Source organism: Aethina tumida, chromosome 4 (genome assembly GCF_024364675.1).
Source record: "Aethina tumida isolate Nest 87 chromosome 4, icAetTumi1.1, whole genome shotgun sequence".
Taxonomy (NCBI): domain Eukaryota; kingdom Metazoa; phylum Arthropoda; class Insecta; order Coleoptera; family Nitidulidae; genus Aethina; species Aethina tumida.
Genome location: NC_065438.1, coordinates 11,951,657 through 11,968,718, shown reverse-complemented (window position 1 = coordinate 11,968,718; position 17,062 = coordinate 11,951,657). Strand labels below are relative to the sequence as shown.

Below are 17,062 nucleotides of genomic sequence, written 5' to 3'. Positions count from 1 at the left end.
AATTTAATTTATGATAAAAAATATTGTGATGGCAATTAAATTTACATTGTGAAATTTAATTTATAATATTAATCAATTTTTGCAATAAAAAATATGTTAATTTAAGTTTTAAGATGATTAAAATTTACATATAAATACTTGTGAAATTTATTGAAACAAATAGTTTACATAATAAAATTCTAAAATGAATTTTCTCGTAAGTTAATTTATTTTTCCATATAAAATCTTAATTTAATATTATTCTTTACAGTTGGCTATTCTGGTTATGAGCTTATTGTTAACTGTATTCGTCAATGCTCAATTTGACAGAATCGGACCTGTGCACCACAGTTATAATGGTGTTTATGAAGGACTAATGAGCGTTAAGAATGCCAACAATAGGGGTTCTATTGGATAAATCTATGAGAGATGAGATTTTAAATAAAGTTTGATTTACTTAACAACAAATATTTTATTTTTTCTTGTCCTTTACTCATGTAATTAAAAATTAAATATCAACTCCTAAATTTTAATTATAATTGGATTATAGTCAGGATGAATAACAAAGTATAACTGTCTCAAAACAATAACAGGAGTTTTTTTAGCAGAGTAATAATTTATTATTGTTTTTTTTTTTAATTTAATTTATGATAAAAATTATTGTAATGTCAATTAAATTTTCATTGTGAAATTTAATTTATAGTATTAATAAAATTTGCAATAAAAATTATATCAGCACATATTTTAAGATAATTAAAATTTACATATAAATACTTGTAGCATATATTGAATCAAATAGTTCATATAATAAAATACGAAAATGAAATATCTCGTAAGTTAATTTCTTTCTTCTACATAAAATTTTGATTTATACACATTTTGTTGTAGTTTCCTATTCTGGTTTTGAGTTTCTTGGTAACCATACTCGTCGACGCTCGTATTTGTAAAGCCCATGATGTGACCTCTCATGAGGCCAGGGTTGATCCCACTCCTGAGATCAGTGCTGAGAATAGTGATGAGACCAGTGATGAGTCCAGTGATGAGTCCAGTGCTGAGACCAGCACTGAGCCCAGCGTTGAGACCAGTCCTGTGACCACTCCTAAGCCCACTCCTGACGCCAGTCCTGTGGTTCACAGTTATAATGGTATTTACAAAGGAAAACTAAGCGTCAGTAATACCAAGAATATGGGCTCTATTGGATAAATCTATGACAAACCTCAAGTAAAATTTGATTTAATTAATAACAAATATTTTTATTTTCCTTGTCCGTTAATAATCTAATTTAAATAAAACTAAATGATACGAGTTGTCAATTGTAATTGGATTATAGTCAACATTAGTAATAACGTATAATTTTCTTAAAATTATAATAACACAACTTTTTTCAAATAAAATTTCGATTTAGTAACATTTTATTATAATTTACTATTCTGGTTATAATTTCTTTGGTGTGTATGAAAGATAAATAAACATAATGCAATGGGCTCTATTGGATGAGATTCTAAGAAACCTTTAGTAAAGTTTGATTTCATTAGTAACAAATAAATTTATTTTTCTTGTCTGTTTAAATTCAATGAAATAAAATTGAGTATTAGGAGTTGATTTCAATTGTAATTGGACTGTGATGAAGACGAATAAAAAAGTATAACCATCTTAAAATTATAATGATAAGAGTATTACAACAAGTAAGAAAAAATTAATATTGTTTTTTTTTTAATTTAATTTGTAATGTTAATTTCAATATATGATGAAAATTATGTCATGGCAATTAATTTTTATTGTGAAATTTAATTTATGATATTCAATTTTTGCAATAAAAATTATAACGGAATATATTCTAAGACAATTAAAATTTACATATAAATACTTGTAACATTTATTGAAAATTGAAATAGTTTATATAATATAATACTAAAATGAAATTTCTCGTAAGTTAATTTCTTTTTCCCATATAAAATCTTTATTTAGTAACGTTTTATTATAGTTTACCATCCTGGTTACTATTTTTTTGATAACTGTATTCGCCGATGCTCAATTTGGTGGAACTGGGCCTGTGGAGCATAGTTACAATGGTGTTTATGAAGGAGAACTGAGCGTCGACAATACCAGCAATGTGGGCTCTATAGGATAAGACTATGAGAGATCTTAAATAAAGTTTGATTTCAGTATTAACAAAAAATTTATTTTCCTTGCTTTTAATGATTTAATTGAAATTAAATTGAATATCAGAGTTGATTATAATTGTAATTGTATTATAGCAGAGATGAACATAAAAGTATGACCATCTTAAAGCTAATAATGACACGAGTGCTTCAACAGAATGATAAAATTTTAATGTTCTTTTTAATTTAATTTATAATGTTAATTTCAGTATATGATAAAAATTATTGTCATGACAATTTAATTTTCATTGTGAAGGTTATTTTATGGTATCAATCAATTTTTGCAATAAAAGTGATAACGAAATATATTCTAAGACAATTAAAATTTACATATAAATACTTGTAACATTTATTGAAACAAATAGTTTATAGATTAAAACACCAAAATGAAATTTCTTGTAAGTTACTTTTTTTCCATACAAAATCTTGACTTAGTATTATTTTATTATAGTTTGCTATTCTGGTTACGATTTTTTTGTTAACCGTATTCGCCGAGGCTCAATTTAGTGGAACAGGGCCTGTGGAGCATAGTTATAATGGTGTTTATCAGGGAGAACTGAGCATCGACAATACCAGCAATGCCGGCTCTATTGGATAAATCTATGAGAGATGTTAAGTAAAGATTCATTTAATTAATGACAAATATTTTTATTTTCCTTTCCTGTTAATCATTTAATTAAAATAAATTTAAATAATAGGTATTAATTTCAATTGTATTTCGATTATATGAATAATATTTTAAAATTATAGTAATATAACATTTCTTCCATATAAAACCTTAATTTAGTAATATTTTATTATAGTTTGCTATTCTGACTATGAGTTTTTTGGTAACTATATTAGTCGATGTCCAAATTGGTAAAACAAGATCTGTGAATAATAATAATCAGAGAAATAAACGTTGGTAATTCCAGCAATGCCCAGCTCTATTGAATGAGTCTATGAGAGACGTTAAACAAAGATTGTTTCAAGAAATTTCCCTTGTCCTTTAATCATTTAATTGAAATAAAATTAATTATCAGTAGTTGATTTCAATTGTAATTGTAAAATTTAATACAGATTTATTTTTAATTTAATTTATAATATTAATTTCAATATATAATAAAAATTGTGAAGGCAATTAAATTTTTATAGTAAAATTTAATTTATAGTATTAATCAATTTTTATAAAAGAAATGATGTCAGAATATATTTTAAGATAATTAATATTTACATATAAATACTTGTAGCATTTATTGAAGCAAATAGTTCATATAACAAATTTCAAAAATGAAATTTCTCGTAAGTTAATTTCTTTCTTCCACGTATAAACTTAATTTTAGTAACAATTTATTACACTTTGTAATTTTTTTGGAAAAAACATTCGCCGATGCTCAATTTGGTAACGTCAGGTCTGCCCATCATGCATGTGAGCTCTATTGGATGAGTCTATGAGAGATAAAAAATAAACATTCTTTTACTTTATTACAAGAAAATCAGCAGTTGATTTCAATTGTAATTGAACTATAGTGAATATGAATAAAAATGTATAACCATTTTAAAACTATAACGATAGGAATGTTTATATCAGAGTAACAAAAATTTAATATTGATTTATTTTTAATTTAATTTATAATATTTTATTTCAATATATGATTAAAATTACTGCGATGGCAGTTCTATTTTTATTGTGAAATTTAATTTATGGTATTAATCAATTTTTATAATAAAAATGATGACAGTATATATATTAAGATAATTAAAATTTACATATAAATACTTGTACCATTTATTGAAACAAATAGTTCATAAAATAAAATTCAAAAATGAAATTTCTCGTAAGTTAATTTCTTTTTTCCAAGTATAAACTTAATTTTAGTAACAATTTATTACAGTTCGGTATCCTCTTTGTAATTTTTTTGGTAACTACATTCGCCGATGCTCAGTTTGGTAACGCCAGGTCTGCAGATCATAGTTTTAATGGTGTTTATAACGGTGCAATGAAGATCAGCAATATACAGAATAAGGGCTCAATTGGATAAGTCTATGAAAGACTTTAAGTAAAGTTTGATTTAATTAATAATAAATATTTTTATTTTTCTTGTCCGTTAATCATTTAAATACAATAAAATTAAATATAAAATTGAATATTATGAGTTGATTTCAATTATAATTTTATTGCATTGAAGATGAATAATAAATAATAAATATCTTAAAACTATTTTAACACTAGTTTTTCATCGGAGTTAATTTAATTTATATTTTGATAAAAATTATTGTGAATGCAATTCAATTTTTATTGTGAAATTTAATTTATTGTATTAATCAATTTTTATAACAAAAATTATGTCAGAATATATTTCAAGATAATTAAAATTTACATATAAATACTTGCCCCATATATTGAAACAAATAGTTCATATAACAAAAATTCAAAAATGAAATTTGTGGTAAGTTAATTGGTTTCTTCCATATAAAATCTTGACTTAGTAACATTTAATTATAGTTTGTTATTCTGGTTACAATTTTTTTGACAACTGTACTCGCTGATGCTCAATTTGGTTACGACATCCCTGTGAAGCATAGTTATAATGGTGTTTATCAAGGAAACCTGAACATCGACAATATGATGCCCGCCGATTCTCCATTTGGTTACGAAAGGCCTGTGGATTATAGTTTTAATGGTGTTTATAACGGTCTAATGCAGCTCAGCAATATTCATAATATGGGCTCAATTGGATAAGCTTATAAAAGATTTTAAGTAAAGTTTGATTAATTAATGACAAACATTTTTATTTTCCTTGTCCCTCACCCAGTGGATTATAGTGGAAATGAATAATAAAGTATAAATATCTTAAAATTATAACAGAATCTTTTCATCGGAGAAATAAAATATTTATTTATCAATATATAGACTTATATGAAATCACCTAGTTATTACGAGAAACTGTGGTTCATTGGGAAAAAAGAATTTTTAAATTAAAAAAACTGTTTATCAAACCCAATTTTAATTCAAAACTATTTCTCAGAACGCATCCACTTATGTTGTATGAAAATTTGATAGGCAATTTACGTTTGGTGTAACTTACAATTTCTTTTTATTTTGCTGGCTGGCTTATTCTGAAACCATGCCTTCAAAGTGTCAATAACACTTTGTAGAGTAAGGGCTTGTAAAATACTGTCGACTTGATAATGTAGCTTCAGATCATCAGCATAGACTACAGCGTAAAAACAAATTCAACAAGTCATTGATGAAGAAAAAGAAATGTCTTCTTGGGAAACATTTCCCCATTCTTCTAAAGCTGCCAGTATAAGTTGTTCTGATTTGCAAAAGATATTTTGACGAGCTCTAATTGTTCATTTCACCTTATCTCATAAGTGCTCAATGGGTTTAAGATTCGGCGAACAAGAAGACCAATCCAATCCGGTAAAACCTTCCATTTTCAAACATTTTTTGGAAACTCCGCTGATATGTGGAGGAGCATTATATAGCATAAATAGAAAAGAATCTCTGAAAGCACCTCTCCAGAGCCTTACTACAATTTGTAGCACTAAATCCACATATCTTTGACCGGTTAGTAATTGTCTAATGAGAATCAAAAGTCACTTCACCAATCGTAATGCCATCTCAAAAGTTACATATTCTCTGGTTTCATCCGTAAAAAGCGACCAACTCTATTTTACGCTGATAGTTGTGAAACCCTTAACTGTCTTCTACTAAATAATTCCCCTCTGGACTAAATATTACTAATACTAATAAAATTTGCGAAAAGTTCATTCCACTACCACTATTTACCTATACCAGATCCCATTTTGATATAACATGTGTCCTAGAAATTATGCCTTGTCTTACCGGTTCGTTGACACTCGGTATTTTTTTTTAATTTAATTTATAATATTAATTTCAATTTATGATAAAAATTATTGTGAGGGCAATTCAATTTTTATTATGAAATTTCATTTATGATATTAATCAAATTTACAATAAAAATTTACATATAAATACTTGTAGCATTTATTGTAACAAGTAGTACGAGTAGTTCATTTAATAAACTACGAAAATGAAATTTCTCGTAAGTTATTTTTTTTATATAAAATGTTCATTTAATAATATTTTTTTATAGTTTGCTATTCTGGTTTTGAGCTTATTGGCAACTGTACTCGTCAATGCTCAATTTAATAGAGTCGGGCCAGCGTCTCACAGTTACAATGGTGTTTATGAAGGACAAATGAACATCGAAAATACCATGAATGATGGTTCTATTGGATAAGTCTGTGAGAGACGCTAAGTAAAGTTTAATTTCATGAATAACAAATATTTTTATTTTCCCTGTCCGCTAATCATTTAATTAATATATAATTAAATATTAGGAGTTGATCTCAATTTTAATTGGATTATAATGAAGAATGAATGAACTATTTCATTTTTTAATGAGAAATTTAATTTACAGTATTAATCAATTTTTGCAATAAAAATTGTGTCAGAATGTAAACTGCCGACAAAAAATAAGAGATATTGACTTTTCGCTACCTTTCTTGTTTCATATAAAACGTATTTATTTGACAAATATTTCAAGGATATTATAATTCATATATATGCTGTGTATTAACCACACAATAAAAAAAAATCAATTTAAACATTGTTTCTCGAGTCGTCCGATTTACAATTATTCCTTTACATTATTTAAGAGAAGCTGGACAGGATAGACTAAGGTGCACAACCGTCAGGCAAGACCGTTACATCACCCAAAATGCAAGAAGGGACATCACAATATCGTTAGAACCATTCCTAATCAACTTCACAAAATCGGTTTAGTACCTTGAAGACCGCCACCGATAAAAAGGGTGTGGTGGACGCAAGAGGCAACATTGGGTGGTCAAACACTGTGCTATACAAATATGGTCTGCATAATAATTCGACACAATATAGGTCATAGAGGCCAAGAAATTTTCCTAGGCATCGCGGATTTGTCCAAAAACGCTTTTAGAGGTGGCTCTATAATCGTTGAAGGTGGCATCGCTCTAGGACACCCGACGCCATTGTACATTTGTGACGGCAATATGAACAATGAAATGTTCAGAAAAGACATCATCACAAACACTAATAACCCCATTTCCGAGGAGGTAAGAGCGGAATTCCAGTTCTTAGACGACAACGTACGGTCACTAATTGTTTTTAACAGGATAAGGGAACTTGAAATTTCGTATCTTCTTTTTTCATTCATTTCACCCGACCTGAATCCCACGGGATATTGTTCAACCTATCACACTTCTGCAGTTACTGCATGCCTTACCTCAAATCTACGACACTATGTCTCAAGATTTCTTAAGATAGTTCTTATTAAGAATTATATATAGTATACTGCCGACTATAGGATAGATAATCTGTAATCAAGGGGTGCACTGATTTGATTTATTTGATTTCAGTTGCCCATCTAACAATATAATAATTATTCGATGATTCCTACCATTAATTTTATTTTATGACTAATTTACATTTAATTTTTATTAAAATTGATTTTGACATTTAATAAATTATAGGCAACATCAACAAAAATATTTTTATTTTAAATATTTAAGTTTTTAAGTCCAAGGATAAATAATTTCTTAACAATTATATATTATCATGTGGGCATTATAAACTATTTTTACTCCAGGAAATTAACTCAACACCTATAGTTATATAGTTTTTTGTTGTTTAAAATATATCGATTCTGGTAAATTAGTACCAGTATTAATAAGTCGGGTATTTAGCCGGGCTCTGCGATGAGTTGAGATCGGGCTTCTAGCAGAAACACAGAGTTGCAAATTATCTTCCCTAAGTCGTTATCGAAATGTTTGAATACTTATTCAAATCCCTTCTACGTTTTCCAACTGAAACTGTAAATTTCTTGTAGTCACAAAAAACGATCTTGATGATGAGCCGCGATTTCTACCCGTATCTGGTATGTATGGGATACACCAAACCATTCGGCTATTCTGCGATAACTCCAACCTTCTTGCACTAAAACAAGCGCTTCGGTACACTCTTCTCGATATACACACTAATCTATTATTGTTTTTTTATTTAATTTTGTGATATTAATTTCAATTTATCTAAAAATTATTGTTATGACAATTAAATTTTCATTCAGGAATTTAATGTATGGTATTAATCAAATTTGCAATAAAAATTGTCAGTAGATATTTTCACAATAAAAATTAGGTAGTACATATTTTAAAATAATTAAAATTTCCATATAAATACTTGGATCATTTGTTGAAACAAATAGTTCATATAATAAAATACAAAAATGAAGTTTCTTGTAAGTTAATTTGTTTTTTTTTTTATAAAATTTTGATCTTGTAACACTTTGTTGTAGTTTGCTATTCTGGTTATGTGTTTTTTGGTGTCTGCATTCGCCAACAATCAACAAATAGTAGATGAAAGTAACAAAATTGTTGGAGGAAATCAAAACGGAAGTGGTTCTGGAAACGGAAATGCGGTTGTCCACCATAACAGTGTTTTGGGCGGCTTTATTGGATAAGACTATGAGAGGTGTTAAATTAAATAATTAATAAAAAATATTTTTATTTTTCTTGTTTGTTAATCATTTTGTTCTTATTAAGAATTGTATGTACAACAATGCCGATTACATTGTGGAATAAATAATTTCGAATCATAATTTTCTGAATTTTTTCATTAATTGGAATTTAGATTTTAATATAGCATAAAAATATATGATGTATTATTAAGATGAAAGAAAATAGATATAAATAATAATATATTGTTGTTCACCTTGTCTGAAACAAAGAACGGCGTGAAGTTGTTAATCTTGGATGTGTAACAAGAAAATATTACGTTTTAAAATAAATTGGTAGTATAAAAAAGATAAATGGCAAACTGGAGTGCTTTTAGGGCAGTAGACCATGTGGAACCCCATGGTGCTAGGAAATAAATCAGGGTGCGAACATAAAATATGAACATTTATAATCCATTCCAAATAAAATGCGAAGATTACACACAATTATTGCTGGTGTTTAGAACATTTTCATGTTATTTTATTATATATATTAAAAATTACAAAAACTATTTGGATGAATATTGAAAGGAACTGTTTGGCGGAACGTGACATGATGAAAGACAGATCAGTCACATCCGAGAATGAAAAACATGTCGAAGTGTGTGCCTAATAGAAACACCGTTTACGTAGTTTATAGAAACATTTTTGTGGTAACAAATCAGTGTATTGATGGCTAGTAGGACCATGATTGATGAGACATAATTTAGTACAAGATAAAAAGGACAAACACCCTGGAGAAAAGAATAATACTGAGGGCAGGAAACTAATCAATATCGACTTAGTGACAGTGTCGGCACCACGTTCGAAACAATGCGAACGTTCCGAATTACAATTTCTACAAGAATTTCATAATGCAACTGGAAGTCATATTATAAAATAAATATTGTAATTAATATAAATTTGGATTATATATTGAAAATAAACCTTCTTCTTCTTAAATGATTAAATAACTAAAAACAATTGCATGGTTGTGTTCTGCATTTTTATGATCATATTTTTTAATTTAGTTTACGATATACATTTCAATTTACAATTAAAATTGCAGTTGTCATGTTTAAATTTATATTTTCTCATAGAAAATTAATTTTATAATAAAAATTATGATGACAGAAATTTTAATTTAATTTAAATTTGAATATAAATACTTGTAACATTTAGCTCATAATAATAATTCATAAAATCTATGAAAATGAAGTTTCTTGTAAGTTTTCTTTTATTCTAAAACGTCAGATTATTTAACATTAATTTTATTCTAGTTTGTTATACTGCTCATAACTTTATTAGGTGCTGCATTTGTCAATTCACAAATTACCGTTAACAATTCACATGAAGATGACAGATCTACTCACAAAGCTGTAAATATGATTAATACTGGAAAATAGAATCTGGAAGAAGTAGCACATTATTATTACAACACGTGTATATTTAATAAAATTGATATTATATATTATATACAGATTGATTTAATTATTAACAATTATTTAATTTTTTTCATATTATTTTTTTATTTTTTTAAATTATATCTAAAAAAATTTGCGAAGAAAAATTTAAAACGAAATAATATATACTTTATACCACTGTTATTAATGATTGTATTTACTATCAAATAATTTAAACTGTATATAACAGAATTTTAGCTGTATATTACACATATATCACTAGTTAACAAATTTCAGATTACACTATTATAATTGACAAAAATTGCATAATTTAATTAATTAACTTCTCAACTAACACATTTGTTAATTGTCACTTCGACTATCGACAAAATAGGGAATCCCTGAGAAATTATACTAAGATGTGTACTTGTGCTCTATTACAAACCATTTTTTAATATAACAAAATTAAATTTATTTTCTAAGAAATAAAAATAAATAAGAAATTATAATATGTATTCATTTGTTATGATATTGTAAAAAGTAAACCAATCAATTTAGTATCGAGATAGACTTGAATATGTATTAATGGATACTAAAAAGACAAATCCATCCAATACCACAAAATATTGACTTTGAAGAAGTTTGAAAAAAAAAACCTATTATTTGGAATATATAATTAGTATAATACATATTGTGCGTAACAAAATTTATATTGTAATTATAAATTGGATTAATTTATAAGAAATATTAATTTATTTGTTAAAAAGTTTAATATTATGTATAGATTTTAGTTTAATATTTATTGATTCTAACTGCAACATGATTCTCGATAAATATCTAAATATTTTAATTATATTTGGAATAAATGAAAATGAAGATGTTAATTCTTCAATTTAGTTTATAGTTTTTAGTTTTACGTTACAAAATACTTAATTAAGGTGGACTTTTGTAATTAATAAATAATACATAAAATCAAAGTTCTTTATTTATTGCAATATTTCACTTATGAATAAAATACCATAATATAAAAATATAACATCTATATGCTGTAATATGGGATAGTAATTAGTAAATCAATTAATACAGCCCAAACAAAATTTAAGAACAAATTAAAAACATACTTTCAGTTTTTGAACATGACAGTCTTTTATTAATAGGAATTTGTGTAAAAAGTATTGAAAACAGAAAATAATTGTATATTTATTTATGCTACAATACAATTGTTCATCAATAAGACAGGTTAATTTTAATCTTTTTAATAGTTTGTTGATATAAATTTCAATTGTTAATTTAATTTTATTAAATTTTATAACTATCAATTTGCAATAAAAATATTCGTAATACTGAATACAATTGTAGGTATAAATACGTTCCTTTCGCCTATTCACATCACTTAGTTTCTGTTTGAAATCAAGTTAACATTTCAAGAAAATGAAATTCACCGTAAGTATTATTAGATTACTGACTGTTTCGATATAATTAAATTACTTAATTCATCTAATAAAAATGTGATAATCGATCGTAGATCTTTGTATTGATCTTGAGCGTCCTCGCCATTGCTTTTGCTAATCCAAGCAAATACTCTGGCGCCAATGACGGATCTAGCAAACATGAGGGTCATCTGGGTGAAAGCGAAGGAGTGTTCATTGGAAATCAAGGTAAAACGTACATTTTTCCAAACACTTGCCACGTACTAAATGCCTGAAATTATTTTAAAATTTGCATAGGACACAGTCAACAGGGAGGTGAAACCCACGGAACGTTGTCCGGTGTAGGTAACAGCCAATAATTCAAGGTATTTGAGATGTTGAACTTAATGAATTGAATAAAAATTATAAAAAAAATATTAAGGCTTTTATTTGTACTCAATTTACTGTAACAATTACCATTAAAATTAACCTGGAGGAAATGAGACTTTTTTAGTTTTGACAATTCTGAAAAGAAGTGTGGGGATGTGGGTTGGTTTGACTAGAGGACTGTAAAGAAAATCCTGCTTTATACTAAGAATGTGAAGACCTGATTTCGAACATGTCCACTGAACCCAGAAATTAAACCAAATATTTTATTTGAAAGATTATTTTTATTGTTTAATAAAATACATTCTTTGATTAAAATATATTTTTTTATTTAAAAAAGATTTACGTTAGTTTAGCTGTTGTCAAGTTAAAATCTAGAACACAATGAATCTTCTTGTTAGTAATGTTAATTTGTATAATTGTAAAATATTTTGAAAAATTTTGATTTTAGATATTTATTTTCATATTGGCTTTGATTTCTACAAATTTCGCTTATCCAAGTAATTATGTTCAAACAAAGAAATCTAGCAAGGTTATAAAAGAAAAATTACCCAAAAACTGTGGGATATTTATAGGAAACCAAGGTTATATATATTTCTTAATAATTGTATTTGATTTTTAATGCCATTCTAACATTCTAATATTTTAGGCACCAATCAAACTGGAGGCAAATCCAAAGTGAAATTGAAAGAAGTGGGGAAGCGTAAACCTCGTTAACTAATACTTAGTTGATATAATAATAATTCCTTAAAATTGATTAGAAACTCCATTTATAACTTATTTTAAATAACACATGTTAAAATAATTTCTCAAAAATGTTTTAATATTTATTTTATGTAAATAAAAATAATTAATACAATGAGATGAACTACTCAAATCATTTACCTTCAGTTGCTCTTTGTTACTATCAATTCATGGTGATATATGTAACAATAATTATTGTAATAATAATATATTTCCATTCTCACATATTGTAATGAACATAATTTTATATTGTTATTACTTTACATCCGACACTCTATTAGTTAATATTGTTACATCTGTGACTTTATTGGCGATTGAGAAATAACTCTAAACAAATGCAGTCAAAGTGTCTGTTTTTAAATTATTACAATAAAACCAAATAGTGTGACAATATAATGAACTAATAAAAACAAGTGTTTTTTACTAATTATATAAAAAATATATTGTAAAATGATGTTACAACACCAATTAAGGTGTTCTAGTGCCCAAACTAAATTTCCATTTATTCCGATCCCTTTCTTAGTAAATTAGAAAAATTTTTAATGATGTCCAAAATGTTATCTTGATATATTTTACCCGAAATCCAATTAATTTTTATGGGTTCGGGGTTGAAAATTTGCTCACTAGACGCAAAAAGGTTGTTGATAACCACGACGATTATATTAATGATTAAAACTAAAGACTTATGCTAAGAAAGCGACATTACTTTTCGGTTCCCCTAATATAAAATTCCTATAAATAACAATATGCATTCGGGAATGAATTTTTGTTCGTATGTGACAATATGATTAGCATTTTTCACTTTTTTCATTGAAATTTATTTTCAACTTTTTCCAATTACAATTAAGTTAATTGATAAAACCTACATGAATAACATGTGATATTCATGTTTATTGCTCTTTCATTATCAAATTCAATTTTTGATATCGGTTGTTGTATGTAATAAAAACATATATCCTGGAATTTATTAGATTGAATTCAACTATAAATAATCAACTATTGACTATAATTCATTAGTTCAGCTCAAAACGAAGACATCATGAAGTACCTTGTAAGGATTGCTTTTTTGTTAATATTGTATCTATAAATTATTTATAAAAATTATTACTGCCCCCCATTCCCACATTTATGTAGTCAAAATAAAATCCATAACATTTAATCACAGATTGCTGGTTTATTCTTGACTCTGGTAGTCGCCGTTTTTGCCCTTCCCAGCGACTACAGTGGCGCAAGCGGCGGAAAAAGCGAACACACTGGTCACTTGGGTGAGAATTCTGGTGTATTCATGGGCAATCAAGGTAAACAATTTAATCGATTGCATTCCATGCTCGTCGTCTCAAGTGGACAATTAATAATTCGCAGGCCACAGCCAACAAGGTGGTGAAGTTCATGGCACACTGAGCAATGTAGGTAATAAAGGTGTCAAAGTCAACGGCGATGACTTACCGGAGCTGGGAGGAGAACAAGAACCAGAAGAAGAACCGGAGCAGGAACCACTTGAAATTATCGAAGACCCCGACGTACACCCAGAAATCGATTCCGACGAAGCTTAAGCAAATATGAAATAAAATAAAGACCATAAATAAAATATTATTTTCATTTACCTTACTCTACTTAAATTTAAGAAAATGATGGACTATAATTTTTGTTGTAATTAGAAGATAAAAGAGCTTTTTTCACACTTTGAACACGGCTTTGAAAATCCAAATTAATCAAGTTTATTCTAAATTGAGCAAAAAATATAAAAGGTTTAAAAAATATTCAGTGGCGTAGAAAATAGGACGAGGAAACAAACTTCTCAGAATCTATGCTACTGTATCATTATAGAAAAAGTTTATTAGATGGAATTGTATGTAAAAATTTTAGGATATACATATAAAAATTAAACACTATTGAATAAAATTCCAATAGTGAAAAATATGAGGAAAAAACAATTCTTAAAATTTTAATTTGCGAAGCAACATTTACTTTAGGATTTTTTTTTTAATTCTTAATTTTATTTAGACTTCATTTTTAGACATGGTCTACCTGGTCCCAAATTTTGATCACCTGTTTTAAAAACACTTCTATGTATAAATTAAGATGAAAAATATAATAAACAAATAATTTCACATAAAATTGTAATACTTTTTTAACTTATAAATATTGAAAATGTCTAAAAAATTAATGAATTTTTATTGTAATAGAAGAAAAAACGCCAGAAAAATGTCAAAAGTAATTTGTCAAACGTATTGAGAAATATAAATATGAAAGAACTTTTATTAATAATATGTTATTGACGTAAATCTTATCATGACAATATGGTTTTTATTGATTTGTTTATGATTTTTCGAGGAATTAATCATTTCATATCAATTGCAATTTGCAATAAAAATATTGCACTTAATTTTTGTCTAGAACAAAGTATATAAATGGATTGTTAGAATAAGAATTATTAGTTGAATTGAAGAAACTGAAGACTTGACAACATGAAATACCTTGTAAGTGCTATTTTAATTCACATATAAAATTCTAGTTTTAGAAAATCATTTTTTATTCTGTTACATAACCAATTATTTTAAAATAAGAGATGTTTCACCTCTTCACTTATTATTAAATTACTTAGAATTAAAGTAATATTTGATGATAGGTAGCTGCTTTACTTTTCGCTTTGGTAGCCATCGCCCTTGCCCGCCCCAGCGACTACAGCGGGGCCAGTGGCGGAAGAAGTGAACACACTGGACATTTAGGTGAAAGCAAAGGTGTATTTATGGGCAACCAAGGTAATATTAGTGTTGAAAACGCCTCAAATGTTAGGTCTAAAGATTCAATTTAAGGCCACAGTCAACAAGGAGGTGAGGTGCATGGAACACTTTCAAATGTAGGCAACAAAGAGCAGAAAAAAGAGGAGGCCGCAGAAGAACCAGCATCGGATGATGCAAAAGCTGCTGAAGATGCCGAAGCTCCGGAAGAACCAGAAGCTCAAGAAGAATCAGAGGCCGCAGAAGAACCACAAGCTGAAGAAGAACCAGAAGCTGCAGAAGACTCTGAGGCCCCAGAAGAACCTAAGGAAGAAGAGCTCGCTGAACCAGAAGCCGAAGCCTAATAAACATCTCAGAATCTAATTTATTGAAAAGAAGCAGCCTAAATAAAATCCTATAAAAGTAAATTATTAGTTTCATCTTTTAATAAGAGTCCCCACAGAACTTGACATAACAAAGCAATAACAAAATTATAAGTCCATTAAACATTCAAAACAACAGCTATTCATTCGGGGGGAAGCGCCAAATGGATGTGAAACAGGCAAATATCGAGACACGTTCGTGGACTTGGAAAATGTGCCTGTGACATTCCGGGCATTTCTGGCTGTGAACTCGAGCACCTCGGAGCCAGTTGCTTACAATTCCGACACTTTAATCGCATTTACTGATACTGACGTTGATTGCATTACGATCTTGATGGTGATCAACAAGTTTACCATCATAAAATTGATACTTCGGAGCGTTTAAGAATTTGCAATTTATTAAAAGTTAAAAAGTAAATTTATTGCCAACGACAAATTTAGATTGATACTGCATTAATTTTGTTGGTTTGTCAATATTGATGTTGGCAAACTTTAATTGTGAGTAAGTGGAATAGTTGATGATTTAATTATTCAAGTACGAAGGTAACTTTGCAACAATTACATGAAATAATTGACCTTGTCTTGTGTAGTAAGCGAACATCATAAAATTAATTTATATGCATGTATAAAGGAAATATTCTAATTTAACCAGCATTCCCGACAAAGTTATGTGCTATTTTTCTAGGCACCAATATTATGCCATATTAACATAATGCCGCTGAAAATGAAGTAGATAAAGTTGAGATCCTCATAGAGATTATTAAAACCACTATTTTTGTCTCTGGTCTGGAAAAATTCCAAGAATATATGCAGGAAACTTTGTCGTTTGAATTTCAATGAAATTTTTTCGAAGTTTTAGTTTTCAACAGTCGGATTTCTCAGATGTTACTTTATATCCAATCAACAAGTTTTTATTATTTAATTTACTATTATAGTTCTGCCTGCAATTTTAGTAATAAAACATTTAAAATAATAAAATTTTACACGTTTGAGTTGAACATACACTTTTTATGCTTTTTCAAATTATATTTAAAGCATTTTTTGTGTTAAAAAGTGGTTATCACGAGGTATAAATCAAATTCTTGCTTTATCTCTCAAAATAAAGTAATAGCAATGAATTAAACATAAAAAAAAAACTTTGCTAGTTCAATTTGACTAATTGTACACACATTGTACCCAAGAATGTAAGCATATGCTCATTCAAATTTAAGACATTTTTGGATTAAATATAGTGTTTCATTTGGTTGATTAGAAACATAGTACCAAACAATTTAATGCTTTTTTATGATTTTTTTAAATTCATATACATTTTTTGGGAAAAAAGTGTTCTTTATGCCCATTCAAATTTATTTTAAAA

The 17,062-nt window shown here is 27.5% G+C and overlaps 3 protein-coding genes and 5 long non-coding RNA genes across 10 annotated transcripts in view; all 8 read left to right on the top strand.

The window, feature by feature from the left end:
* Window positions 1–17,062, top strand: part of LOC109596131 (uncharacterized) — a 145,768-nt gene that overhangs the window by 82,991 nt on the left and 45,715 nt on the right. The window lies entirely within an intron of this gene.
* LOC109596159 (cytochrome c1) lies at window positions 785–15,750 on the top strand. Of its 2 annotated transcripts, none has more exons than XM_049965911.1 (3): window positions 785–811; window positions 15,232–15,364; window positions 15,419–15,750. In XM_049965911.1, the coding sequence occupies exons 1-3, from the start codon at window positions 800–802 to the stop codon at window positions 15,685–15,687; spliced, it is 414 nt and encodes a 137-aa protein (XP_049821868.1). In that variant the 5' UTR covers window positions 785–799; the 3' UTR covers window positions 15,688–15,750. The 2 variants fall into 2 exon arrangements, with proteins under 2 accessions (XP_049821868.1, XP_019867212.1); XM_020011653.2 differs by lacking the exon at window positions 785–811 and adding an exon at window positions 14,979–15,082.
* On the top strand, window positions 3,907–4,268 carry LOC126265249 (uncharacterized). The gene is made up of 2 exons (XR_007547786.1): window positions 3,907–3,958; window positions 4,016–4,268. It is a non-coding gene; the product is annotated as an uncharacterized LOC126265249 (long non-coding RNA).
* On the top strand, window positions 6,070–6,404 carry LOC126265248 (uncharacterized). Its single transcript, XR_007547785.1, has 2 exons — window positions 6,070–6,193; window positions 6,245–6,404. It is a non-coding gene; the product is annotated as an uncharacterized LOC126265248 (long non-coding RNA).
* Window positions 9,824–10,135, top strand: LOC126265250 (uncharacterized). Its single transcript, XR_007547787.1, has 2 exons — window positions 9,824–9,884; window positions 9,940–10,135. It is a non-coding gene; the product is annotated as an uncharacterized LOC126265250 (long non-coding RNA).
* Window positions 11,402–11,908, top strand: LOC109596163 (uncharacterized). The gene is made up of 3 exons (XR_002191352.2): window positions 11,402–11,505; window positions 11,588–11,720; window positions 11,790–11,908. It is a non-coding gene; the product is annotated as an uncharacterized LOC109596163 (long non-coding RNA).
* On the top strand, window positions 12,205–12,699 carry LOC126265251 (uncharacterized). Its single transcript, XR_007547788.1, has 3 exons — window positions 12,205–12,254; window positions 12,310–12,442; window positions 12,508–12,699. It is a non-coding gene; the product is annotated as an uncharacterized LOC126265251 (long non-coding RNA).
* On the top strand, window positions 13,553–14,190 carry LOC109596160 (uncharacterized). The gene is made up of 3 exons (XM_020011654.2): window positions 13,553–13,653; window positions 13,768–13,900; window positions 13,965–14,190. The coding sequence occupies exons 1-3, from the start codon at window positions 13,642–13,644 to the stop codon at window positions 14,153–14,155; spliced, it is 336 nt and encodes a 111-aa protein (XP_019867213.1). The 5' UTR covers window positions 13,553–13,641; the 3' UTR covers window positions 14,156–14,190.

Excerpts from the sequence above, each read along its gene's own strand:
- LOC109596159 (XM_049965911.1), top strand. Across the intron at positions 15,365-15,418 it reads TGTATTTATGGGCAACCAAG|GCCACAGTCAACAAGGAGGT; the intron begins GTAATATTAGTG and ends ATTCAATTTAAG.
- LOC109596160 (XM_020011654.2), top strand. Across the intron at positions 13,901-13,964 it reads TGTATTCATGGGCAATCAAG|GCCACAGCCAACAAGGTGGT; the intron begins GTAAACAATTTA and ends AATAATTCGCAG.